This window comes from Delphinapterus leucas, chromosome 10, assembly GCF_059928025.1.
Source record: "Delphinapterus leucas isolate spDelLeu-1000000601 "Yukka" chromosome 10, BTC_Dleu_Yukka2, whole genome shotgun sequence".
In the NCBI taxonomy this organism is placed as follows: Eukaryota; Metazoa; Chordata; class Mammalia; order Artiodactyla; family Monodontidae; genus Delphinapterus; species Delphinapterus leucas.
Window position 1 is genome coordinate 74,585,421 of NC_143138.1, and position 27,819 is coordinate 74,613,239.

Genomic DNA, 27,819 nt, shown 5'->3' on the forward strand with positions numbered 1-27,819 from the left:
CCAGATATTATAAAACTCTTAGAGGAAAACATAGGCAGAACACTCTTTGACATAAATTGCATCAATATCTTTTTGGATCCAGCTCCTAGAGTAATGAAACTAAAAACAAAAATAAAGAAATGGGACCTAATTAAACTTAAAAGCTTCTGAACAGCAAAGGAAACCATAAACAAAACAAAAAGACAACCCACAAAATGGGAGAAAATATTTGCAAACAAAGTGACCAACAAGAAATTAATCTCCAAAATATATAAACAGCTCATGCAGCTCGATATCAAAAAAAACAAACAACCTAATCAAAAAATGGGCAGAAGATCTAAATAGACATTTCTCCAAAGAAGACATACATGGCCAAAAAAGCACATAAAAAGATGCTCAACCTCACTAATTATCAGAGAAATGCAAATCAAAACTATAACGACATATCACCTCACACCTGTCAGAATGGCCATCATCAAAAATCTACAAACAATAAATGCTGGAGAGGGTGTGGAGAAAAGGGAACCCTCCTACACTGTTGGTTGGAATGTAAACTGGTACCACCACTATGGAGGACAGTATGGAGGTTCCTTAACAAACTAAAAAAAATAAAACTACCATATGATCTAGCAATCCCACTCCTGGGCACATATCCACAGAAAAGCATGATTTGAAAAGATACATATACCCCAATGTTCACTGCAGCACTGTTTATAATAGGCAAGACATGGAAACAACCTAAATGTCCATCAAAAGATGAATGGATAAAGAAGATGTGGTGCATATACACAATGGAATATAGCCACAAAAAAGAATGAAATAATGCCATTTGTAGCAACATGGATGGACCAAGAGACTATCATACTAAGTGAAGTAAGTCAGACAGAGAACGACAAATATCATATGGTATCACTCATATGTGGAGCCTAATTTAAAAAATGATACAAATAAACTTATTTGCAAAACAGACACAGACTCACTGATTTCAAAAACAAATTTATGGTTACCAAAGGGGAAATGTGGGAGGGAGGGATAAATTAGGAGCTTGGGATTAACATACACACACACTACTATATCTAAAATACATAACCAACAAGGACCTACTGTATAGCACAGGGAACTCTATTCAATATTGTAATAACGTACATGGGTGAAGATTCTGAAAAAGAATGAATATATGTATATGTATAACTGAATCACTTTGCTGTACACCTGAAACTAACAAAACACTGTAAATCAACTATACTTCAGTAAAATTTAAAAAATAAAAAATAAATAACATTAAAATGAGGTATTTCAATTAATTTGAAACCAAACACAGTTTCCAATAGCAGACAGTACAAAACATAACATCACCCCTCATTTGAACTATAAAATCTCAAACTTTTGGATTATTTATTTCTTCAAATTATAGGCTCTTTATTGTCAAATTCAGAATCCTTTGATATTTTCTTAAAACAGATGAAATTTGCTTTCTTCCCTTAGGGAAATGCCAGACTACAGTATATCTGAGAAATACCATTAAATTAGTTTAATTACTTCATGTTGACTTGATAAGTCACTGCTCTTCAATGCAAAAACTGCCACTTGTAATTAATGACTCTTCGTACTGCTTCAATTGATCAAATGTCTAATACACATAAAACATTGAAAGAAATTCTGTATATCTTACAGCAATTCGGTAGCGAAGTCTTGTCCCAGAGGTATGTAAATCTGAAGTACAAGAAACCTCTGGATCAGTCCAACTAAAACGAGAGGGGGAAAATATACATTTATATGTCCAAACCATTTATGTGTATATATAAACAAAACAATCACATGTCATCAACAAGCTGAAGCTTTTATCATTTCAGTAATACACAGAACTGCAACAGCACTACCCCTGAGTTACAACCTCATTATAAAAGCAAAAACAATGATGAACTCAAATCAAACTCTAACAACAAATGCTGTCTTTTAAAGTCACATCTGTGGGCTTGGTGAAATTTTTATGAAAATTTACAAAATAATAATTTTTTATTTACTATTTTTATTAGGTTGCAAGGAAGTGCACACATTCAATAGACACATATAAAATTGAATTATGGACTCTCATTAAGGCGGTTATAAAAGCATGTGGCAATTATTTTTATTCACTGACAGTTTTAACTGTACTTAACAACTTAACGAAAAACAACAGATCAAAAAAACAGTTCTAATTATGACAACTGCAGCTGAAGGTTTGATGAGCTATATCTAGTTCATATGGTTTTAAATGTGTCTAAAATGAGATGGATGAACATATTTTCAGTTATAATACCTTTTGTTAATTTAATACATTTTTGATTAATTTAATGCTCACAAATTAAGACCTGATAGTTTTTATTCCCCATCACCAGCTTCACCAGGATTAAAAAAATATTTGGAGAAAGACCTATGGTACTTTTGATAGCTGAAGTCTACAACTGCTTCAAAAATCAACTGATTTCATATTACCTCTTCAGACCCATTCACTTAATTCCCTTCCTCTTAGCTTTTGAACTTTTGCTTGATCTCTCAATTATATGCTCTTAATAAACGCTTTAGTATCACTTCCTCCTAAAACATGACTTCTAGGAACTTTTTTCCCAATGTGAGACACTGGGTAGGAAATGGAAATGTCGATATATCTGTGAACCTTTCCTACAAATCTAACAGTACAGGCCAATATGTGGAGAAAGGCCTCAAGGAAGGCAACTGGTCTAACATGCACGTTATTTTCTGTTTATTCCAACTTAGTAGACTTAACAAATTTAAGTCTTTTAAAGTAACAGTACATGTTTGGGTAGTCTATATATAAAGATCTTCTGGTTTAGAATTCCTATGGTAAAATGTTTTACAACATTCCTGAACAACTTAAACAGTTCCTATATTTTACCCCAAATCTAGTTTCGAAACAAAACCATATTTGACCGAATGCGCTTAACATTTTAAAAATCAAACATACAAAGGTAACTTTTACTTAAAATACTAAGCTTATAAACGGCTGCAAAGAGCCAACAGCAGAGTAAGCAACATAATGGAAATAGGGGTTAACAGCCTCTGAACTTAGAAAATTCTCTAGGAATCAGATTCTACCATATTTATGGGAAAAGCCAACAAGACAACCAGAGTTCTGGATTACAAAACCAAAATGAGATACCAAAATGAGGCCAACTTAAATAAACCACCGTTAATCAATCTATCTCTCTCTTGCATCTTCCATTGATTGGACTTACAGTATTTTTCCATTGCACAAAGGCCCCCATAAATAGAGCTGAGAGAGCACTGGGATAAATGAAGTCACTCTTTACAAAAGGTCCCTAATTTATGTCACAAATCTCACTGAATCAGCACTGTTCTCTTCAAACACAAAGAGCTACACATATAGGGCATTTTTGTGTGAACACTTTTAGATATGAAAGATGTTTGCCCCCCAAAAGAGAGCTTTGTAACTCAACTCTCTCACGTATAAAGCCCTGGTTTCCAAAAGGCTTCACTTCTAAGATTAAAATAAGTACAATACCATATGGTGATCATCTGACAAAGAAAAAAGTACATTAATAACATTTGACATACACTGATCCTGCGTGTCAGAAATGCTAAATAAACTCTACAGTAACATTTTTTTCCCAGTGGCCTAGTAAATATAAACTGACTCCTCATGTCTACATGATATTTAAAATTTGAATTTAAAATCTACATTTAAAATGCTGAATGTGAAACTAAAATGCCCATCAAGTACATAAAATTCATAAAAATTCACTCTTTTTACTGAAATATCCAGGTTTCTGCAGTTTTATAATCTCTTCTCTGCCTGAGACAAAAACTACCTCTATGTTTTAAGGGGTCAGATCCTTTCTTCTTTTGAATATTTTAAGACACATTTATCTGGTAAAACACCATTAGATTTTTAAACAGTGGTTTTTACAGTTGTTTCATTACAGCAAATGATAGTTGTATATATATACCTCAATATACATTTTGCAAGTGTTACACTGTCCAAAGAGTTGGGAGTAGACCACAGTACAGTAATCCTTTATAAGTGACCTGATAAATCATGACTGAAGATATTTCCTGGTTCTATCACAGCCCAGCACAAACAGCACACTAAAGTGCACCTTTCCCACTGCAACACAGAGAACAATTATCCCTTCATTATGTGTTATTCCATATACCTTGGGCCAATCAGAAAACCTGTTTGGGACTTTTTATTCTCCATGTGTAAAACTGAGTTGATAATTTAGGTTTACCCCTCACAGAATCATTTGTGTAGATTAAATTAGATCTATCATTTAATAAAGATTCACTGAACATATACTATATGCAAGACTCAGTGTTGAAGCTTTTGTAGTGAATAAGACAGGCATGGTCTTATTCTAGTACCCTCTTAGAACTTATATACTAGTTCCATGAAGGAGAAGGTCAGGGTGCTATGAAAGCACATAATCCTGGGTCCTTGAGAGGAAGAGGACGATGAGTGAAGGTTTTCTTGAAGAAGTAACATTGGAATTCAGCTGGGAAGGATAGCAGGGATTGACTGGGCAAGGAAGATAGGGGTAGAGGAGAGGAATAAACACTGCAGGGAGAGGGAATACTCCATCATGTGATGGAAGAGGCTATAGTAGATTGCATGAACTTAAAGGCCTAAAGGACTGGTAGGAGAGACAGAAGGGGAAAAGTAGCAGGGGATAAGTCTGGCAAATAGCCAGGAACTCAATTACATGGGGCCTTGAAAGCCATGTGAAGGATACAGGTCATCCTAAAATCAATGGGAAGCCACTCATCCATTCACTCATTTACTCAACAAAGATTTACTGAATGTCTACTATGTGCCAGGCACTGTTCTAGGTGAACAAAATAGACTAAATTTCTGTGCTGGTGGGCCTTAGTTTCTGGTGATGATGAAAAAACAATAAAAGAACATAAATAGCATGTTAAGTGGTGATAATTACTATAGGAAAAGGGAGAGCAGGGTAAAGGGGATTAAGAATGGGGAAAGGATACAAAGCACAGGTTGTAATTTAAGTATAGATCAGGATGGGTCCTCACCGAGAAGGTGACATTTTATTTGGTAAAGGCCTGAAGAAGGGGAGAGAGTGAGCCATGTAGCTAGTTGGGGAGCAAAAGCCCTAGGTAGAGGGTGCGGCTTGTGCACCAGAGCTAAGGTGCTAAGGTACCAGGCTATGGTTGAAAAGAGCAAGGAGACCTGTATAGTTTGAGCAGAGTGAAAAAGGAAATAGTAATAGCAGGTAGAGTTAAAGTTAAGTAAAGAGAGTTAAGAGGGCAGCAGATACCACAGGGTCCTAAAGATTTTGGGGTTTTACCCTGAGAGAGATGGAGTATTTTCAGCAGAATCACTCTGGCTGATAAGTTGATGTCTCGGGAGACAAGTCAGAAACAGGGAGACTAATTAGAAGACTACTGCAATAATCCAAGCATGAGATAATGGTGGCTTGGACCAGGGTGGTAGCAGGGAGGTGGCAAGAAGTAGTCAGACTCTAAATCTAATTTAAAGATAGAGCCAATTAAGATTTTCTAGATGAAAAAAAGGAAAAATCAAGCTGATTTAAGAGTTTTTGGTCTGAGCAACTGAAAGACAAATTGCTAACAACTGAGATGGGGCAGTCTGCAGGGGGAGGAAGAAAAATTTCTAGGGTAAAGCTGTCCAAGTATAAATGTCAACTAAGCAACTGAATATACAAATCTGGAGTTTGGGACACAAGTCAGAGATGGAAATGTAAGCTAGTATACAACAGAGATGATATTTAAAGCCATGAGGCTAGAGCCCAAAACCAAAGGAGTAAATGTAGTTCAAGGTCAAGAAGGTCAAGGACTGAGTCCAGAGGCATTGCAGCATTAAGTTGTGTTGGGGAGAAGAGGAAGAACCATGAAAGGAGACTAAGAATAAAGACCAGCAAAGTAGGAGAAAAAAAAGTATGAGTATGGGCATCCTGGAAGATGAGTGAAGAAAGTACTATATCAAGGAGGAGTGTGTCACCTTTGTCAATGCTGCTGTTAAGTTAAGCAAGATGAGGGCTGAAAACTGGCCACTGGATTCAGAAACAGAGAGAGTACTAGTGACTGTGACAAGAGCAGTATCAGTAGAATAGTGAAGTCAAAGTCACTGAAGGGTTTTAGAAAGACGAAGTCATAATGAGTTTATTTAAAGAAAAAAAGACCAAAAGTTGGGGCAGGGGAGGCTGAGAGGAACCTCATAAAGATGACCTCATCCACCAGAGCAGCTGAAACTTAGATCAACACAGGGCTTCAGGGATGCTGATCCCGACAGACACACCATTTGATTCAGATGCCACAGGCAGAGAAAACAATGGTTTCAAACATGAGCCTCAAACACAAAGTCCCCGGACAGACCATCCAAATGATAGATGTTTACATGTAACAGAGCTTCTTCTCATTATGGGCAACTCTATATAACATGTTCCAGCATTAATAGCAACATGGATTTATTTATTTAACTGGCTAATGATTTACAAGCCTCATTATCAAGGCCAAATGGTTACCAGGAGAAATTATAACCTAAATTGTTATAGTTTCTTAGTATGGCGAGTTTAACAAAATTACTAAACACCAACTATATATGACACACTAAGTTAGGGGTACAAAGTAGATGATGCAAGAGTCCTGCCCTGGAGAAGTACATAATCTGATAATCAATATCACACCTTCCTTTATCTGATCAGATGCTGAGTTTAAAAAAGAACTTTGACATATTTAGAGATGCTCAAATACAATTCAGAAATATTGCTATTTAAAGTGAAAAGTTAAAAATACTGAATTTCACTATTAGACTTTCTTCACAGGTACTTAATATAGTAGGAAACACATACAAGTACCTAATGTCAAGTTGGCATAAATAAAGTGGATGTTTACTCTTAAAATAGGAATACATAATGGTAACTGAACTTAATTTAGAAATGTTAACAGAAAGCCAATTCTCTATTCAAGGCATGCCATTAAATTTAAATTTAACCATAACAATGTCACACAGAAGGTCATTTTATACAAGTGAAAATAACTATAAATTCCCATTATCAAAAATTCCAAATAATCTTAAAAACATTGGTGCAGGACAGACTATATAAACTGTTTCATTTGTTACAGGGCTGCACATGCTACTGAAAAGCCAGATTAATTTTTAATTACAGGGCATTGTGCAAGAAATACATTAAAAGATTCTTCCCTTTCTTCCAATTAAAACTATCATCTTTCCATTTTTAAAAAGCAATTATAACACATTAAATTTGTTTTATTTCTAAAAAGAAACTTAGATAAAAGTGGGAAAGGGGAGCTTGTCTTTAATCACTGAGCATTTGGTAGAGGAGAAATCTTTCTCAGAGCCAACTGAGAAACGTTACTAGAAGTGATTTGATTTTGTCAATAACATCATCATATGCATAGATGCTGACGGCATCATATGGAAGGAGAAGCCAACAGTAAGAAAAAACAAAAGAACACTGGCTTAGAATAAAGTTATGTTCCTGTAAATCAAATGTATCTATTTTACAAAGTCAGTATTCTTAAAAAAAGATGGACCATGTTTCCTGTTAAAGAATAACCTCCAGTTTCAGACATGTTTCCATGGCTCATCTTAGTTCACTTTATTTATCAGTACAAATTTATGCGAAATGACAAAAATCTTTGCTATTAAAAAATGCAAACTATGAGGAAATCATGATTTTAAAATGGTAGTAAATTAAAAAAAATTATTTTAACAATGATTACCCCTTCTCTTTGAGGTTCTGTTTCTTATTTTATTTAGAAAGATACCACTTTAAAATAAATTGTCTTCCATCTATAATTTCTATGGTTTGGTTTATGTCTTAGAAATCTAAAATATGCATGTAGTAGCTTGAAATAGTAGATAAAACACACAGCCTATAAAAGTTTAGAAAACCGAATTAAAATGAGAAAATCAGATACCAAGAATAGGTCTTTTCATAGTCCCTGGTACACAATAGGTATTCAATAAATGTTCTTAATGAATGAAGAAGTAAAGAATGAATGTAAAAAAACAGCTGGTTACCTACATTTGCTAAGTCACAATAGTTAAATATTGGATATAGTTAATGAAAATATGATTAAGCATTTTGATAAATTATATTTCTTAAATCACATCAGTGTACACAAAGCCTAATTTGGTGGCAGAGCCTTGAATTTTAACCCCAGTGTGGCCAAAAACTGGGCTTCTGATCATAAATTTAGGTGATCTCTCAGGGTTCCTTCTGCTTTAAACCTCTGATCCTCATTTCCAAAGTAGATAAGAATTGAAGTCTATTTTTGGGGTTTTTGTTAAATCACATATTCATATCTTTACTCATTAGATACTAATATTTCTAAAGGTATATAAGTTGATATCTTACTAAATAATGCCTTATATAGTATTTTACATAAATTTTTTTCTCACAAATTGATTTACGATAATTTAGGAACTCATGGTCTCTTGATGAGGAACCAACCTCAGTGTGTTCATCTGTAAAAGAGCTATCGTGAGGATTGAAAAAATTAAAAAATATGAAATGCTTAGAAAGTCACTGGCACACAGTAAGTGCTTAATAAATATCATTACTAGTCTAATTAATTGAATAATCTTCTAAATCTTCTTTAACATATAAGTAAATTTCTAATAAACAATGAAGCAGAATCTCTTTTCAAAAGCCTGGCATAAAGTTACTCTCTAAATTAAAAAAAATCTTATTACTTTACATCGACAGATGCCAGTAAAAGTCAAACTAACAGGCCTGTTTATGAGACTTAAAAGTGTAATGTTAAGCATCAAATGTTAAGCTTCAATATTAAAAGTCTTACTTACGGATTTGCTTATTCTCCTTTGGTAACTGAATTTTATTTGTTTGGCTGCTGCCTTCCAGGACAAACACAAAACTTTTAACTTCTTTATCAAATTCCTACAGAACAAAAATGAAAACAGTGGTAACTGCATATTTTATTTGACTTCTATTATAAAACTGGAGAAGCAAGCCCACAGAAAAAGCCCTGCACTGAAATGACTTAAAATAAGCTCAGGCCTTGATGATACTCTTACACTGAGACTTGCTGGGAACTGGAATATAGAAGCCACGCTTAGCCACTTGGCAAATTCTCTACTATATCAAGACACTCTTCCTCTAGATGATAAAAAGTTCTCCAACTTCAGGGATTCCCAAGTTACTAATTTAAAGTTTCCAGAGTTTAGTTACCCTTTCCCTCCTTTAACCTATGTATTTCTGTCTAATAGCATAGGCTGAACATCACTTTCTGTTAACAGTACAATAAACCATCTAATCTATGTTGTATCCAGTTTGGAAGTTCTTTGGTTTCAAGCCATGGCTCATACAGAATTAATCAGTACCTTATTTTACTAGTCCTCTAACTTGAAGTTCTATACATCATTTACTTAAAATCACTACAAATTAAAGTGTTACAACTAAGGTTACCTAAAAAATGAACAGAAACAAGACAAGCTTGGAAATGAAAAACTTACACATGAGAGTCTAATTTCCATCAGTCAAAGTGCTAATGTAAATGGTTATTTTTTTATCTTGGAGCAAATTTCCAATCTTTAAGTATAAAGACTCCTTTTTCACAAAAAAATATTTCATAGATCCTCCCACTCTTCCTTTTTGTATATGTTAAGAAATACATCGTAACTAATGGCTGCTAAGAATTAACATTTAAATAAAACTGTATCATATCCATCACAATAGCATCTCTTATGTCTTCCAAATGAACATACACATCGAGTGTATTATTTCATCTACACACAAGCTGGGCATATACTAAAACCTTTCAACAGCTTACCAAAATATTGAGCACGGCCACAAATCCTTGTGTAGTCTAGCCCCTGCCCAGTTTTTCAAACCTCATCTCCTGCCTCGCACTTTCCCTCACTCTGAATCCTAGCCTCTGTAGCCTTCTAGCAGTTTCTTAAAAATTCTAAGCTCCTCCAAAGCAAGGACTTTGTACCTGCTTTTCTCATTGTCTGAAATGTGCTTCTCTCTACCAGCTCCACCTGGTGCCTAGTTAGTTCTCAGAGATCAAGTATCATTTCCTCAGGGAAGCCTTACCTAATCTCTCTGCTCTGTATCCTCACAGCCACATTTAACTTTTATTCATAGTAAGAGCTATATCATTTTGATCAAGTCACTTAACCTTACTATGCCTATAATATAGGCATAAGGGTACCTTGTGAGATACAAGGTTATTGTATGGATTATATAACACGTAATGTGCTGAATCCTATGGCTGGCAAATAGTAAGCACTCAATTAATAGTAGTTTAAAAAAACTATCCATAGAACAAAGTCCCTAGAAAGGTGTTTCTCTCTCAACTGTACAAGAGAGAAGAAAAAGAGGAAAGAACAGGGAAGGATACAGATTTTTAGATCTGGTAGCAGCAAGACGAGGTAGTTTCTGCCTGCTGACATCAGTTTTCCCTGTGAAATGGCGGGGTGAGGTCTTCTGGTGAATGAGTGAGGAGGGTCTGTCCTGGGTGTGGGATGGGGATGTGGGTAAGAAGTTAGTGGCTGGAAACCTGAAGATAATGGAGAAAGAACCATTTTAGAGAACAAGAGAACAGGAGAACTTCCGGGGCTGTCGACACTGAATTTATAGCATTATCGATCTGAGAGACTATAGATATTTTTCCAAAGGTATTGAGAAGCCCAGATGCAGGCACAGAAAAGAGAGAATCAGGGATTCGGAAATGGTTGGCGTTTGCTAGGCAGGCATGATGAAAGGACAAGGAACAGGGGCATCTGAGGTCTTGACTGGGGAGTGACTGAAATAATGGACCATGGATTCTGGGCTGCAGAGAAAAGAGTGAAGACAGAGTGAGTGACTAGGTAGGTTAACTAACTAAGTAAATAAATCTAAACACAGGGAGAAAAGTAGAATGGTCAATGGCCTAAGAGTCTCAATTATGTTGAAGAACAAACACAGTGGGAGTAACTAGGCAAGCAACATTAAGAATCGAAGACTGGACTCAGAGAGGGATGTCTCAAGTTCTCACTTAGTAACTTCAGAGGCCCTGCAATTTTTGGTGATAAGGTACAAGGTGTGACAGTGGGAAAGGCTGCTGAAGTAGAGTGGAAGACGTCATCAGAGGTGAAGAAATCAAGAAGCTGAGAAGCCCAGGGTTTGGAGATTTTTCCTCACAGAAACTGAAGTCACCTAAAACAGCGGCAGGACTTGGCACATAGAGATGGGTTATGAGCTGTGTGCCAAGGTCTTCAATGGCCAAGGAGGGGTGTCTGTGAGGGCAGCCAATGATATCATGGAAGGGTTTTGAAGTGAATGAACAGAAAAACCGGTTCTGAAATCTTACCAAGCCCTTCTTGTTATAATCTTTACTCTCATTTCTTTCCAGGATTTAGGTGGCTCTAATTTCTAACACTTACTTTCCAAATCACAGATGGACTGCCAAGGATCTTCCATTTTGCTCCAGGATTTTTTCCCTGAGCAGTAAAGATTTCAACAAATGCACCTCCCTAGGGAAAAAAAATATTAAAAATTAAAGTGAAAGACAATACTAAGGAGGAAATACTATCCACCACATAGTCTATACCCATTGTTCCAGGCATCTGTAAGTTAAGTAGATTTGAGAGGAAACATTATCCCTCTTATCACTCCTACTTTATATCTTGATTGTATCTAAGCAGCAACTGTTCTGATTCAGGTCACCTTGGATTAATGGTTTAAGAAATGTTTTTAAAAGCATGATAAACATTAAATAAACTCCATGCCATACAAACCTTACAGTCTCTCAGTGTAAGGTTCAGTTACTTCACATGTATAGTTCATGCTTACAAAATATTCTATTCAACACACACTAATGGGTTTAAACTCAACTCTCAAGCCAGGCTAATAAAATCTGATAGTTATCTCTGGCTACAAGCTTTTTAGTTACACTAACCTGAGCTCCAATACCAGGTTTGCCATTTATTAACTATCTGACTTTGGCGTTACTTAACCTCTTGATTTTCTATCTGTAAAATGGGTTGTTAGATTACATAGGATAGTGAACATAAACCACCACACTCAATAAAGTGTGATGCACAAAGCAAGGGCTCATTAGTACCAGCAATGATTATTCAAAAAAAGGGCAAACTGGATAGTTTAGTACTGGGTCAATAAAAGAAGCCTGGACTTGGAGAGGGAGTGATTCTTATTTTGAGGCTTCCTATAAGATCTTTTTATATATTTAATACAAATTAATTTGGTGATCTATAAAATATGTACCAAAAAAATAGGGAATCATTTCCATAGACATGCTAAGTGTTCCCTATTGTAAACCTGGGAACATGGAGGGACATGCTCATGTAAAAACACTAAACACATTACTGAGTGTCCATATGCTTTAATTATAAGAGAGGAATTAAAGATGATTGTCTCTAAGGAAGAGTTTATTGCAAGAAACTGAAAACCTGAAATGAGAGTAAATATGGTTCTCTTTTATGGCCTGTTAAATTATAAGCAGCACATGAGCAAATCTGTGTGACTTTCATAAAGAATTTCCTGCTTTTAATTTTTCTCAATAATATAAAGATATTTCTGCTTCTGAGTTTTAACAAGTAATCACTTGAAGGTAAGACATTTACCATCTTCTGTAGACAGTACTACGTGCAAACTGTGTGTGGAATTGAATTACTATAGCTTCTGGGGTCAGGTCATATTTCACTATGAATTTTAAATGTGAGGAAGCTTTTTCTTTTTTTTTTTTAAAGAGAAAAATCCTTATACCTGGTGAGATAGAAAAATACCTCCCCCGCCCCCATTTCTGCTATCACCTGTTTCCCACAGTAGACACCTGCTTTTTTATAACAATATATTTTACCTATATTAAGCAAGAGAAACTCTCTAAAACTGTTCCAACAGATTTAATGACATCAAACGGAACAGAAGAAAGAGAACTGCAGAATACCCCGAGGGCACTCATAAGAAGGCAGGTAGTATTTGATGAAAACGTAGAAGCAACGAAGAGATGACCAGTGGAGGACTGCTCCGGCACAGGGACGAAATTGTTCGTAACAGCAGTACTAGGATAGCAGACAGACTGTAAATGGAGAGTGTAACCTCAGGTAGAGGTAGGAGGGGAAGTGAGAGACTAGGGTCAAGCAAGATCAGGGAGGTGCCCAGTGAAGTGAGGAAAGCAGGAGCGCTTTGGAGACCCTCTAGGATACTCAAAGTGACTGAGGAAGACCCAGAAGCAGTTTCCCTCAGTGTGGTATTTAGACCACCTGCATCAGAATCAAATGGAGAAAGGTGCTATAAAGGTAATTTAACTAGCCCCATCAACAGAGATTCTGATTCACTCTATTTGATGTGAGGCTCAGGAAATCCGTATTTTTACAAGTACTTGTATTTTTACAAGTACTCCAAATGATCTTAATGTACCACAGCCTTTGAGAATCACTGACCCGCCCCCAATTTGGGGGGAAAAGAAAACAGCACACGGCCAAAGTGCTTATTTTCTTTCTTGGCTTAACCCATTCATGCATTCACTCGTTCACTCTCTGCTAAATAGCTTCTGTGCCTAAATACCACTGTGCCTCAGTACTGTTAAAACTCAAGGTTTATGGGTCCTGCCCTTAAGGTTCTGATTCCGGAGATCTGGTTGGGGTTTAAGGCTGCATTTCAGTCAGAAACACAGGGAATCCCTACACCTTGAGACGCACGGAGCTGGAGAGGGAACGTCAAATCATATGCCCACACGGCAGTTGCTTTCTTTTCTTTCTCTTTTTGGGTCAACACCACTTATCCACTAGTTCCTTCTTACCCCGAGAAAGACAGTATTACTTGTGGGGGGGGGGGGTTCCTCTTCACCCGGACGTGAGCTATCTCACCGAACAGTACAAAGCTAGACCGGGTGGAGAGCCGTTTCCGGTTACCTGGTACTCATTTTTGAACATTCCCGCCGGGGGCTCGGGGCTTGAGGGTCACCGGAATTCAGGGCTTCCAGAGACTAGCGTGACCCTGACGGCTGGAAATCGGCGGGCGGGAAGCCAGGGCTCGACGGGCGGGGAAGGGCTTCGTGGTCGGCCCTAACTCGGCCAGGTTCTTCTCCGCCCTTTGTCAGCTCCACCTCGGGCGCCCGACCCGAACCATCGCGGCCCCGCCTCCGGGACGCCGGAGTGTGGGAGGGGACAGCTGCCTGGGCGGGCTCCGGGCGGCCCCAGGGGACTGAGCGTGTGCGTAACCTACGTGACAGAGAGCCCAGACGCAAACCTCCGACAACCTCCCTTCTGCTCAACGGAGAAAGGCTGGCGCGTTCTCGCCGCCGCTCAACCCCGCCCCCGAATCCGCTCGGAAGAGGGCCGAGCGGGGCGTACGTTCCGACCGCGCCCATTGGTTCCCACGAGGCGCCTGCGCGTGGCGCTGGACGAGCTTCACGCCGACGGACACGTGAGACTACGCAGTGACGTAGGCGTTGCCCAGGTAACTGACCGTCTTTCGCTCAAAGGGTGGGACGCCGAACCTGTGACCAGCACCCGCACTAGGTCGTGACCTGTGTCTGCAAAAACGCCTAAACTTAACCTGGCTTAAGAGCTACCACAGGTGCTGGATTCTTCTAGAAAATCTGTCACGTCGGCTTGGTCTGTCTTCGTTGTAAACACTGATAACTGGTAGGTTGCTGAAGGAAATGGAGTCGTGGAATCATGGAACCCTCATGGAACCTTTCCCTCAAGGTTCCCAAACTTGGCTTCGTTGAGGCACTGATAGGGTCCGCCATCCCCTTTCATTGTTTCAGAAGGCCCAAGGAAGGTCACTGCACGCTTCAAAAAGCCAAGGTTTTTGCCCAAAGTAATAACTACATACGTTATTGAGCCAGGCGCTCTCTTAAGTTTAACTGGTTCTGTGTCTGAACCGCTCTTACAATGTAGGTATTATCGTCCGTTTTTGGCTAAGAAACTGTAGCTCCGAAAGTTAAAATATTTTGCCTAAGCTCGCATGGCCAGTAAGTGATGGAGCTGGTTTGGAGCTCGTACCTAACTCAAAGCTGAGTTAGGTCAGTGGCTCAGGGTTAATCAGTAGTCAGGTACCACTCCTGGAGCCCCTGCCATAGGCCAAGTGGTTCGCAACCCTGTGAAGTAAGGGTTAGTCTCCTTTCAGTTGAGATCACTGAGGTTCTGAGTTGATTAGGAATTTACTCAAGGATGCAGTGTTGATTTTTAGTTGTGGCACCATGGATCATGTACAGGATGAGAAAATGAATGCTTTCTGGACCTGCTTCTTGTCAGGGCTAAGGAGGAAAGATAAGGAACAAATTTACTTGAATACACTAATACTGGATGTGTACAAGATAGAGGTGGGGCTGTCACATAGCTGTAAATTGCAGTACAATATCTAGAATTCAGACTTGGTTTCTAGAGCTCAAACCTAGTTCAACAACAGTTTTTGGCAGGGCTCTGCTGGGGGCTTTGGGAATTATGGTCAGCAGACATGGTGTCTATCTTGTTATCTAATGGGGGACATTTATCCATCCATGCATTTAAGAGATAACTCTTAGGAATTCAGTATATTCCAGACACTATACTAAGAGCTAGGTGTATAGGGAAGGCCCCCCATCTTCGTGTAGCTTGCATATTCATGGGGCAAGGCACAATAAAGAAGTGAACAAACAAATAATTACAACTTGTGATAAATGCCATGGATCCAGTGGTAGGAATTAACATTGGAGGGTATATTAGTTTCCCGTGGCTGCTGTAACAAATTGTCACAAGCTGGGTGGCTTAAAACAACACAGATTTATTCTCTCACAGTTCTGGAGGCTGGAAATCCAAAATCAAGGTGTCAGCAGGGTAGCACCCCCTTTGGAGGCTTTGTAGGAGAATCTGACCTTTGCCTCTTCCATCTCTGGTGGCTATTGGTGTCCCTTGACTTGTGGCTGCATCTCTTCAATCTCTGCCTCCATAGTCACAGTGCCTCTTCCTCTTCTGTGTGTGTCTTTTCCGCTGTGTGTCTCTTAAAAGGACAGTTGTGATGGCATTGGATAATTCAGGGTAATCTCCGTATTTCAACATCCTTAATTACATCGCAAAGAGCTTTTTTGCCAAATAAGGAAGCATTCACATGTTCCAGGGGGTAGATGTAGATATCTTTTGGGGGGGGGAGGCATAGCATTTTTGGATGATGCAAGTCAACACAAAGGATGACTTGCACTATAATATAAAGTAGTCTTTCATAAATACTATAAGAGTGGAAAAAAGTACAGTGAGAGTACAGGAGGAATCTAGGGAACATCCTAAGGGTTTTAACAATGTACTTGAGTCTCTGAACGTATTTTGACACCACAGATGAAGAGAAACCCTGAACCTTTGTCCTATGCTATTTTCTTTCTACCCCTCATCATTATATGAATTTATTTATTTGTTTATCATCTATCTTCACCTGTTAGAAGGTAAATTCTATGAAGGCGAGGACTTCTGTGTTCATCATTATTTCCCATGTCCTAGAGTAATGCTTGGCACATAGTAGATATTTTATAAACACATATTTGTTGATCAGATTAAAGGCACCTGTCCTTTTGAACTCACCATGTCCAAAACAAAACTTCTCCACACATGCGCCTTTCCTATCTTTCCCAGTCTCACGGATATCACAGTGCCTCCTGCTTCCTCACTAGCTGCAATGGGCAGCCTCTAAAATGGCCCCCAGTGATCTCCATCTTCTGGTAGGCATGCCCTTTGTGTAGTCTTCTCCCCTTGGGTATGGACTGAACCTAGTGACTCACTTCTTAGGAATACAATATGGCAAAAGTTCCGAGATGTTATTTCCATGATAAGGTTGCAAAAAGACTCTGATTTCCTTCTTGCTTGCCTGCTTTCACTCTGATATCCTTGCTTGCTCTGGTTTTTCCCCCTCCCATCCCCCAGCTTCCCCAGTCCTCACTCTGAAGGAAGCAAGTTGCTGTGTTAGCCCCTTGGAGAGGTGCAGGTAGTAAGGAACTGATGTCTCTGGCCAACAGTCAGTGAGGACTTGAGATTTGTCAACAGCCACATGTGTGGGCTTGGAAGTGACTCCTTCTCTGGTTGCACCTCGAGGTGACTGCATCCCTAGTGGACACCTTGATTGCAGCTTAGTGAGCCTGGGTCAGAGGCACCCAGCTAAGTCATACCCTGATTCCTGACGCACAGAAATTATGAGACAATTATTGTAAATTGCTAAGATTTAGGGTAATTTTTTACACAGCAATATATCTACTGCTAATATACTCCTCATACTCAATCCATTACCCAAACCTATTCATTTTATCTAAATAATTTAAAAGTCTATCTACCTTCCCTCCACTGTTATCTCTACTCTGATCTACCTGTAATCTTCTCTGAACTACTATAATATCCTCCTAATTTACACACCATGTCAGCCACCTTTCAAATCTATCTCCACGTTGCAGTCAGTCATCTTTATAAAACACAAATTCAATCATATCGGTCCCCTGATTCTAACCCTTTTGTGACTATAGAGCCTGTCTTCCTCTCCAGTTTCTTTGTACATTATGTGGCCCCCTTCATTTTAGTAACATTGAGTTTTCTTATAGTTCTTCATGTATAACATGTTTGCTTCCACCATAAGGCCTTTGTACTGATCTCTTGCATGGATTACTTCTGCCCCCTTCTTTCTTTGGTTAAGGCCTACTTATCCTATAGAGTTTACATCAAGGGTCCCTTTCTAAGGGACTCCTCTGATATCCCTGACTAGATCAAATCCCCGGTTTATATGTTCTCATAGCATCTTAGCTCTTAGTATTATTGAAATCATTGTTGAAATTTTATATGTCTATAATATTGGCCATCTCTAATGGACTGTAGATTTCAAGAGAGCAGGGACCATGTCTGTTTTGTTTACCCTTGAATCCCTAGTGCTTGGTATACTACTTCAACTGTGTACCTGGCATAAGAAAATAGTAATTGAATGAATGAGTGAATGAAAGTGGGAGGAGGTGAAAGATGAATATATTCTTAAAAGACAGCCGTAGGTTTTGGTGTTGAGAAAACAAAGAAAAAGCAATTGAAAACATATTAATAACCTCAATTTATTGATAGAAAAACTAGTTACAGAGTTGAAGTGATTAACCACAGTGCATCAGTAAGTCTTATTACTCAGGTGTTTTGTTTTAAAAATGACCTATTTATTCAATTTAATGCTGGAAAGAACCAGTAAAATTTACTTCAGTCTCCTTAATTCCTTGAGAGAAAGGATTGTCCAAGGCCCAGGTGTCCAAGGGTTGGGTCATCTCCTAATCCTCCTAACTCATAACAAGTTCAGGAGACTTACATGGATTTTCATTAGCAAGTGTGGTATCGGGCCTGTCCAGGCATAGGACAACTCTGAAGGCAGCCCAACTTAGATCAAAGTTGTCTTGTCTATGGCGAGAACTACCCTTAACACTGACAGTGGTGGCTATAAAGCAGAAATAAGCATGTGCCCTACTTTAACAATATGAACTCAAAAGCAGAGGTAGGAAGAGATTTGATTTTATAATACCAAATACTCTTGTTTGCTGTGGGTGAATGCAAGCTGTGACCAAAAACTTGGATTTGGCTATGACTTCAAGAATGGCTACTAGAATTCAGCACCACCCACTCACCCCCACTCTCAAACCCCGAAAAAAGCCAGCCTGCTCAAACAACTTCGCTTAAGCCAAGTTTTTTATGTACATTATAAATGGCAGTGAAACAGTTTCTCTAATTGCTACAATTTTTAAAGAAGCTGGTACAATTAGTAATTGCATTAAATTGCTTAACTTAATTTGGCAACATTAAGACTTAGTCACTTTATAAGCTTTAAAGTGCTTGTCTTTGTTCTACAAAGAAAGTAATTTGGCGGTGTACTAATATTATTAAAGGATATTGGATAGTATTTAAAATGGAATAGACTAGAAACAGTTTTAAAGGGTGACAGAGTCTTTGTATGACAATGTAGTCATTCAAGTTAGATAATATGGTTATTAATTTGACAAGAAATAGTGTTCTTTTGAACTAAGAATGTACAGTATTTACCTTAATATATTTGAAGTTTATATTTTGGTTGCAGTTCATAGTCTAATTATTTGGCATAATGGGAAGAAAAAAGATATTGGTTTGATGATCAGAATTTTTTTGCTACACAATAATCTAGAAATGTTTAATACTTGGGGAGTTATTTTATTCCACATTATGAACTAACTTTATGAATGACATTAATGCCAAGTTGATAGAATAATTTAAAAATGGTGCCTAGTTTGTAGTTCCAAGCAAGTGAGAAAAATTAGTGATACCTGAGTCATCTGTTTGACCTTTGATTTGAGAGTAGTGATATCATTTTTTAGGAAGGTGCGGTGTGGGGAATGTTTCTGAGGGCTGTACTGTTTCTAGGTTTTCTCCTCAAATGTTTTTTCTTTTCGTTTTTTTTCTTTCTGGTCTATGAGACTCTACAGTGACTGTTTCCTCCCTGTACCTTTAGATAACCAAAATTCATGCATAAACTCAAAATTTCCAAAACAAATTACTACCTGAAGATTTTCTCAGGAAAAAAAGAACCTATTCCAGTAGTTGAATATTTCCCTCTGTATTCCCTGTGAATACTTCCCTAAATAAATCAATTTTATATAGCAAGCACTTAAGTTTCAAAAAATGAACATATTTGTAAAATGCATCTTTGAAAAGTTTAAATGAAGTGAGTTGATACTTAATGCCAGTTTGTTTTTAAATAACATAAATGCTCTTATTTTGTCATGAAAGTTGTTAGATCTAAGTAGCAAGTTTTTCTTACATGACTATCCCTAACTTAAAACCAGTTAGTGTTGATTTGTGATAAGAGGGCTATAGAAAACTGGATATCCACATGCAAAAGAATGAAGTTGGACCCTTACTTTATAATATATAAAAAAATAATTCAAAATGGAGCTAAACATAAAACTTAAAACTATAAAGCTTTTGGAAGAAAACATAGGGGAAAGGGAAAAGATTCATGAAATTTGATCTGACAATGATTTCTTTGATATGACACTAAAAGGACAGGCAATAACAAAAACAAAATACAAGTTAGACTACATCAAAATTTAAAACTTCTCTGCTTCAAAGGACATGATCAACAGCATTGAAAGGCAACCTATGGAATGGGAGAAAATGTTTGGAAATCATGTATCTGATAATGTATACATTCAGAATATACAAAGAATGTATACAACAACAATAACAACAAAAAACAACCTGATTCAAAATGGGCAAAAGATTTGAATAGACATTTATCTAAAAAAGATATACAAATGGCCGATAAAGGGCATGAAAAGTTGCCCAGTATCACTAATCATTAGGGAAATCCAAATATAAAATGGATGGCTAGTGGGAAGCTGCTGCATAGCACAAGGAGATCAGCTCGGTGCTTTGTGATGACCTAAAGTGGTGGGATAGGGAGGGTGGGAGGGAGGCTCAAGAGGGAGGGGATATGGGATATATGTATACTTAGAGCTGATTCACTTTGTTGTACAACAGAAACTAACACAACACTGGAAAGCAATTATACTCCTATACTCCTATAAAGATAGATATATATATATAAAATAAAAGTCTTTCAGTTAAACAGGGATAGGCCAACAAATGTCTCTGCTTCTAAGATGTCAAATAAGTCTTGAAAAGTAACACGAAGATCAACAGTGACCTCTGCAAGATTTCTTTTGTAGAGCCATTCACGTAGAAGCCAGATTCCAGTAGACTGAGGAGTGATTGGCAAGAGAGGAAGTGGTGATAGCAAATGAAGACAACAAGTTTGACAGTGAAAAGGAGTAAAGAACCTACAACAGCTACAGTGTTAGGCATTTTGCAGAGAGTTTTTACAGTTTGTTCCCAATGGGAGTTACTTGGATTTTGAAGATACAGACAAGAGACAGAAAAATGACCGTGAGATGCCTGAAAAGGAGAAAGTGATGAGACTTAGAGCACAGGGGGAAGGATTATGGTTAGATAGGAGAAGTATATGATCCATTTTAATGAAAGACAATGTATAATTTATAGATAAGCTAGCAGGTGGACTCTTACTACATTACCTGTGAGATTATTTGAAATTTAATTTGATATTCTTGAATAATATTTTAGTATGCAGGCTCTTTTGAAGGCTACAATTATACTTTTTTCCACAAAAAGGAACAAAAGCAAAATAAAATCTTTTCTATTAGAGCCTTAAATTAGTGTGGTTTGATTGAGTATTAAAGACTCGTTATCCACACTGCTAATTGATGTTTTTGTTCAGGTATTATGAATAGAAATGTATATGTGCTGATCTTTAAAGAAATGTCCTTCTGTCATAGTTTTGTGGAACAATAGGGGAATTTACAATTGAAGGTAAAAATAAAAAGTTTAGTGCAAGAACTTTTAAAGGGTCAAAATTATGCAATAAGTTTAGAAAATCAAAGGACAGAGGATAAAACTTATTTGCAATCATAAATTCTCTCAGAAACTTACCTTTTTCATACTTTATCAAAAACCTTAAACACAGTTTACAAATAGTCTATTTTATTGTTTTATAAAACAGATTATTATATACTTTTCTTAAATTTAATTTTTATTTTACATTGGAGTATAGTTGATTTACACTGTTGTGTTAGTTTCAGATGTATACCTAAGGGATTCAATTATACATATATGTATCCATTCTTTTATAGACTCTTTTCCCATGTAGGTTATTACAGAATATTGAGTAGAGTTCCCTGTGCTATTCAGTAGGTCCCTGTTGATTATCTATTTTATATACAGTAGTGTGTATATGTTAATCCCAAACTCCTAATTTATCCCTCTCCCCCAGGTTTCCCCCCGCTGACAACCACAAGTCTGCTTTCAAAGTCTGTGAATATGTTTCTGTTTTACAAATAAGTTAATTTGTATCATTTTTTAATATTCCACATATGAGTCATATCATATGCTATTCGTCTTTGTCTGACTTACTTCACTTAGAATGATAATCTCTAGGTCCATCCATGTTGCTGCAAATGACATTATTTCATTCTTTTTGATGGCAGAGTACCATTTCATTGTTTATGTGTTCCACGTCTTCTTTATCCATTCCTCTGTCTGTGGACATTTAGGCTGTTTCCATGACTTGGTTATTGTAAATAGTGCTGCAATGAACATTGGGGTGCATATATCTTTTTGAATTATGGTTTTCTCCGGATATATGCCTGGGAGTGAGATTGCTGGATCATATGATAGATCTATTTTTAGTGTTTTAAGGAACCTCCATACTGTTCTCCACAGGGGTTGTACCAATTTACATTCCCACCAACAGTGTAGGAGGGTTCCTTTTTCTCCACATCGTCTCCAGCATTTATTGTTTGTAGACTTTTTGATGATGGTCATTCTGACCAGTCTGAGGTGATATCTCATTGTAGTTTTGATTTGCATTTCTCCGATAATTAGTGATGTTGAGCATCTTTTCATGTGCTTTCTGGCCATCTGTATGTCTTATTTGAAGAAATGTCTATTTAGACCTTCTGCCCATGTTTTGATTGCATTGTTTATTTTTTTGATATAGAGCTGCATAAGCTGTTTGTACATTTTGGAGATTAATCCCTTGTCAGTCACTTTGTTTGCAAATATTTTGTCTCATTCTGTGCATTGTCTTTTTGTTTTGTTTATGGTTTCCTTTGCTGTTCAGAAGCTTTTAAGTTTAATTAGGTCCCATTTGTTTATTTTTGCTTTTATTTTCATTACTCCAGGAGGTCCAAAAAGATATTGATGCAATTTATGTGAAAGAGTGTTCTGCCTATGTTTTCCTCTAAGGGTTTTATAGTATCTGGCCTTACATTTAGGTCTTTAATCTATTTTGGGTTTATTTTTGTGTGTGGTGTTAGAGAATGTTATAATTTCATTCTTCTACATGTAGCTGTCCAGTTTTCCCAGCACCACTTATTGAAGAGACTGTCTTTTCTCCGTCACATATTCTTGCCTCCTTTGTCATAGATTAATTGACCATAAGGGAGTGGATTTATTTCTGGGCCGTCTATCCTGTTCCATTGATCTATATGCCTGTTTTTGTGCCAGTACCATACTGTTTTGATTACTGTAGCTTTGCTGTATAGTCTGAAGTCAGGGACTTTGATTCCTCTAGCTCCGTTTTCCTTTCTCAGGATTGCTTTAGCTCTTTGGGGTCTTTCGTGTTTCCATACAAATATTAAAATGTTTTGTTCTTGTTCTGTGAAAAATGCCATTGGTAACTTGATAGGGATTGCATTGAATCTGTAGACTACCTTGGGTAGTATAGTCATTTGGACACTATTGATTCTTCCAATCCAAGAACATGGTATATCTTTCCATCTGTTTGTGTCATCTTTGATTTCTTTCATGAACCTCTTCTGGTTTTCAGAGTACAGATCTTTTGCCTCCTTCAATAGGTTTATTCCTAGGTATTTTATTCTTTTTGATGCAGTGGTAAATGGGGTTGTTTCCTTAATTTCTCTTTCTGGTCTTTCATTGTTAGTGTATAAGAATGCAAGAGATTTTTGCGTATAAATTTTGTATACTGCAACTTTACCAAATTCATTGATGAGCTCTAGTAGTTTTCTGGTAGCATCTTTAGGAGTTTCTATATATAATATCATGCCATCTGCAAACAGTGACAGTTTTACTTCTTCTTTTGCAACTTAGATTATTGTATACTTTTAAAAGTCATTCAGTCATTGTTAGCATTGGAGAAGAAGTTGCATCAGTACCCTTTTATGACAATGATATTACTTATGAACTAGCTCATAATGTTAACAAACAAGCGAAAACACATCAGAGCAAACAGAGTTTTGGACCTTGAAGGTACTTTAACTTATTTGGTGATCATGTTATTATTTTGCTATTGTATTGCTATTTTATATGTATAATAGAAATTTTGCTTTATTTGCGTAAGTTTTCCAAATCAGAAGATACTAGCTTGCATGTTCGTTCTATCAGCACGCTTTGTATTTAAAGTGATTGAATACTAAACTGAAACTGGCTCAAACAATAAATGGTTGATTATTTATTGATTCATATAACTCAGCAACTCAGAGCAGATCCACCTGCATCCAGATCAAACAGCATTGCCAAGATTCCTTTCTCTATCCTCCTTCCTCTAGGTTGGCTCAATCCCTATGCTAGCTCTCCTTGGGCTCACAAGATGGCTGTAGCATTCTCAATATATTCTTAAATCTCATATTCTTAAAGTAGAGCATTTTGAGCCAAAGTCCTGAAGTTCACCTTCATTTGTGTCATCTGCGACCCTATGCCTACCTCCGAACCAATCAGTATGGTCAGATAAACGTGCATCCTAATTGGCTTAAGGCTGGATTGTGTCTGTTTTTAAATCAGTCACTGCAACCAAGGAGATGAGATATGTTGATTTACTGGGAATGGGGCCCACCCAAACCCAGACTGGGAATGGGGAGGGATTGTTTCCCAAAGGAAACTCTGGGTTCTCTTACAAGGAAGGAAGAGGGTGGACAGCCAAAAGCAGATGTCCACTTTAATATCATCATATATATGGTAATTTTTTAGAAATAACAGACAAATCAACATTTTAAAATTCTAACTATAATGAATTTAATACAAAATAAAGCTTCTCTAACATTCTTTAAATGATTCAGTGTATATATGTTTAATTCAAATATCAGAGTCATCATCACACATTTGATTGTCCCAGGTTTCACATTAACCCTTAGACTCTCTGTGACGCCACCTGCATAGGCACAGGAAATCCAATGTTATTGGATGCCTGTGTATTTTCCAGGATCTTTGGGAAGATACTAGTATCCAGGAATCACTTTGGAAGTGATTACTTGGCTGCAGTTTTCCTCAGACCCAGCATTTTTATAAAGGATTCTCCTTGGTTGCCACTATTGCCAATGAATATCTGCCGTGTTTGAAGTTGTTGAAATTAGAATGTAACTACTTTAGCTAATGTCGTCATCAATAAAACAGAGACTATGGGAGCTGACCTGCCACTCACAGCTAGGCCTTGTGATTGTTGTTGTTGTTGTTGTGAATGAACCATTTCACAGAATACCAACATCAGAAAAGGCTACTATGTGACCATGTTGGGTCAAGACCAAAACAAGACCACTCCCTAATCATGTCTAAATAGAAACAAGAACATGAACATTATCTAACCCACACAAATGACCAAACATTTCCCTACCCTGGCTAATACGAATGACTGGTCTTTCTTTACCAATTATACCTATGCTTTATTTCATTTCTCCTGTCATATAGATAAGATCTGTTAATGGTCACAATTACTGAATTACCCCTGCTTCCTCAGAGGATCCAATCCAGAGCAAAGCGTTGCTCCCCTACACCCTCCCCCAAATCAGCTAACATAAGCCCAAATCCTGTAAGCTCGAACGCCCTCTTACTGAAATGCCCGTAGTTCCCCGTTGGTGTGTTTTCTTCCTTGTTGCAACAAGCTATGAACCTCACTTCTTCATCGACTGGTACGTTCCTGATCTTTGGCTGGTGGGCATTAACACCAGTAAATCCAGAACTGTATGTTTTCTTTCTTAGGAAGCAAACCGAATGCTTATTGTGAATTCCAATCAATTGCCAGGATTGGACATAGGGGAGTCTCACTTGGTCCCTAGTGTTCAGTGGTTAGCAATGAAGCTTTTTCACTCAAATGCTGAAGCCAGTCAAGCCCTGAGTTTGAAGCATACGGTATTTGTCTTTCCTTTCTGACTTACTTCACTCTGTATGACAGACTCTAGACCCAACCAACTCATTACAAATAGCTCAGTTTCGTTTCTTTTTATGGCTGAGTAATATTCCATTGTATATATGTGCCACATCTTCCCTATCCATTCATCTGATGATGGACACCTAGCTTTTTTCCATCTCGGGGCTATTGTAAATAGAGCTGCAATGAACATTTTGGTACATGACTCTTTTTGAATTATGGTTTTCTCAGGGTATATGCCTAGTAGTGGGATTGCTGGGTCATATGGTAGCTCTATTCGTAGTTTTCCAAGGAACCTCCGTACTATTCTCCATAGTGGCTGCACCAATTCACATTCCCACCAGCAGTGCAAGACTGTTCTCTTTTCTCCACACCCTCTCCAGCATTTATTGTTACTAGATTTTTTGGTGATGGCCATTCTGATGAGTGTGAGATGATATCTCACTGCAGTTTTGATTTGCATCTCTTTAATGATTAATGATGTTGAGCATTCTTTCATGTGTTTGTTGGCAGTCTGTATATGTTCTTTGGAGAAATGTCTGTTTAGGTCTTTTGCCCATTTTTGGATTGGGTTGTTTGTTTTTTTGTTACTGAGGTGCATGAGTTGCTTGTAAAATTTGGAGATTAATCCTTTGTCAGTTGCTTCATTTGCAAATATTTTCTCCCATTCTGAGGGTTGTATTTTCATCTTGTTCATGGTTTCCTTTGCTGTGCAAAAGCTTTGAAGTTTCATTAGGTCCCATTTGTTTATTTTTGTTTTTATTTCCATTACTCTAGGAGGTGGGTCAAGAAGGATCTTGCTGTGATTTATGTCATAGAGTGTTCTGCCTATGTTTTCCTCTAAGAGTTTGATAGTTTCTGGCCTTACATTTAGGTCTTTAATCCATTTTGAGCTTATTTTTGTGTATGGTGTTAGGGAGTGATCTAATCTCATACTTTTACATGTACCTGTCTAGTTTTCCCAGCACCACTTATCGAAGAGGCTGTCCTTTCTCCACTGTACATTCCTGCCTCTTTTATCAAAGATAAGGTGACCATATGTGCGTGGGTTTATCTCTGGGCTTTCTATCCTCTTCCATTGATCTATCTTTCTGTTTTTGTGCCAGTACCATACTGTCTTGATTACTGTAGCTTTGTAGTATAGTCTGAAGTCAGGGAGCCTGATTCCTCCAGCTCCGTTTTTCGTTCTCAAGATTGCTTTGGCTATTCGGGGTCTTTTGTGTTTCCATACAAATTGTGAATTTTTTTGTTCTAGTTCTGTGAAAAATGCCAGTGGTAGTTTCATAGGGATTGCATCGAATCTGTAGTTTGCTTTGGGTAGTAGAGTCATTTTCACAGTGTTGATTCTTCCAATCCAAAACATGGTATATCTCTTCATCTCTTTGTATCATCTTTAATTTCTTTCATCAGTGTCTTATAATTTTCTGCATACAGGTCTTTTGTCTCCTTAGGTAGGTTTATTCCTAGATATTTTATTCTTTTTGTTGCAATGGTAAATGGGAGTGTTTTCTTGATTTCACTTTCAGATTTTCCATCATTAGTGTATAGGAATGCAAGAGATTTCTGTGCATTAATTTTGTATCCTGCTACTATACCAAATTCATTGATTAGCTCTAGTAGTTTTCTGGTAGCATCTTTAGGATTCTCTGTGTATAGTAACATGTCATCTGCAAACAGTGACAGCTTTACTTCTTTTCCAATTTGGATTCCTTTTATTTCCTTTCCTTCTCTGATTGCTGTGGCTAAAACTTCCTAAACTATGTTGAGTAAGATTGGTGAGAGTGGGCAACCTTGTCTTGTTCCTGATCTTAGTGGAAATGCTTTCAGTTTTTCACCACTGAGGACGATGTTGGCTGTGGGTTTGTCATATATGGCCTTTATTATGTTGAGGAGAGTTCCCTCTATGCCTACTTTCTGCAGGGTTTTTATCATAAATGGGTGTTGAATTTTGTCGAAAGCTTTCTCTGCATCTATTGACATGACCATATGGTTTTTTTCCTTCAATTTGTTAATATGGTGTATCACATTGATTGATTTGAGTATATTGAAGAATCCTTGCATTCCTGGAATAAACCCCACGTGATCATGGTGTATGATCCTTTTAATGTGCTGTTGGATTCTGTTTGCTAGTATTTTGTTGAGGATTTTAGCATCTATG

The 27,819-nt window shown here is 37.5% G+C and overlaps 1 protein-coding gene and 1 long non-coding RNA gene across 5 annotated transcripts in view; one reads left to right on the forward strand and one right to left on the reverse strand.

Moving 5' to 3' along the window:
- CFAP20DC (CFAP20 domain containing) overlaps positions 1-13,992 on the reverse strand; it is a 274,294-nt gene extending 260,302 nt beyond the window's left edge. For all 4 annotated transcript variants that reach the window (XM_089919511.1, XM_022572706.3, XM_089919510.1 and 1 more), the window contains exons 1-4: positions 13,883-13,992; positions 11,393-11,482; positions 8,810-8,903; positions 1,652-1,724 (exon numbers count right to left, since the gene is read on the reverse strand). In XM_089919511.1, the coding sequence (XP_089775637.1) occupies positions 1,652-1,724; positions 8,810-8,903; positions 11,393-11,482; positions 13,883-13,903 (278 nt within the window). In that variant the 5' untranslated portion in view covers positions 13,904-13,992. The remainder of the gene's footprint in view (positions 1-1,651; positions 1,725-8,809; positions 8,904-11,392; positions 11,483-13,882) is intronic.
- Positions 13,993-14,440: 448 nt separating this feature from the next.
- Positions 14,441-27,819, forward strand: part of LOC115803135 (uncharacterized) — a 239,103-nt gene continuing 225,724 nt past the window's right edge. Inside the window, exon 1 of the long non-coding RNA XR_004023792.2 lies at positions 14,441-14,617. This is a non-coding gene — a long non-coding RNA (uncharacterized LOC115803135). The remainder of the gene's footprint in view (positions 14,618-27,819) is intronic.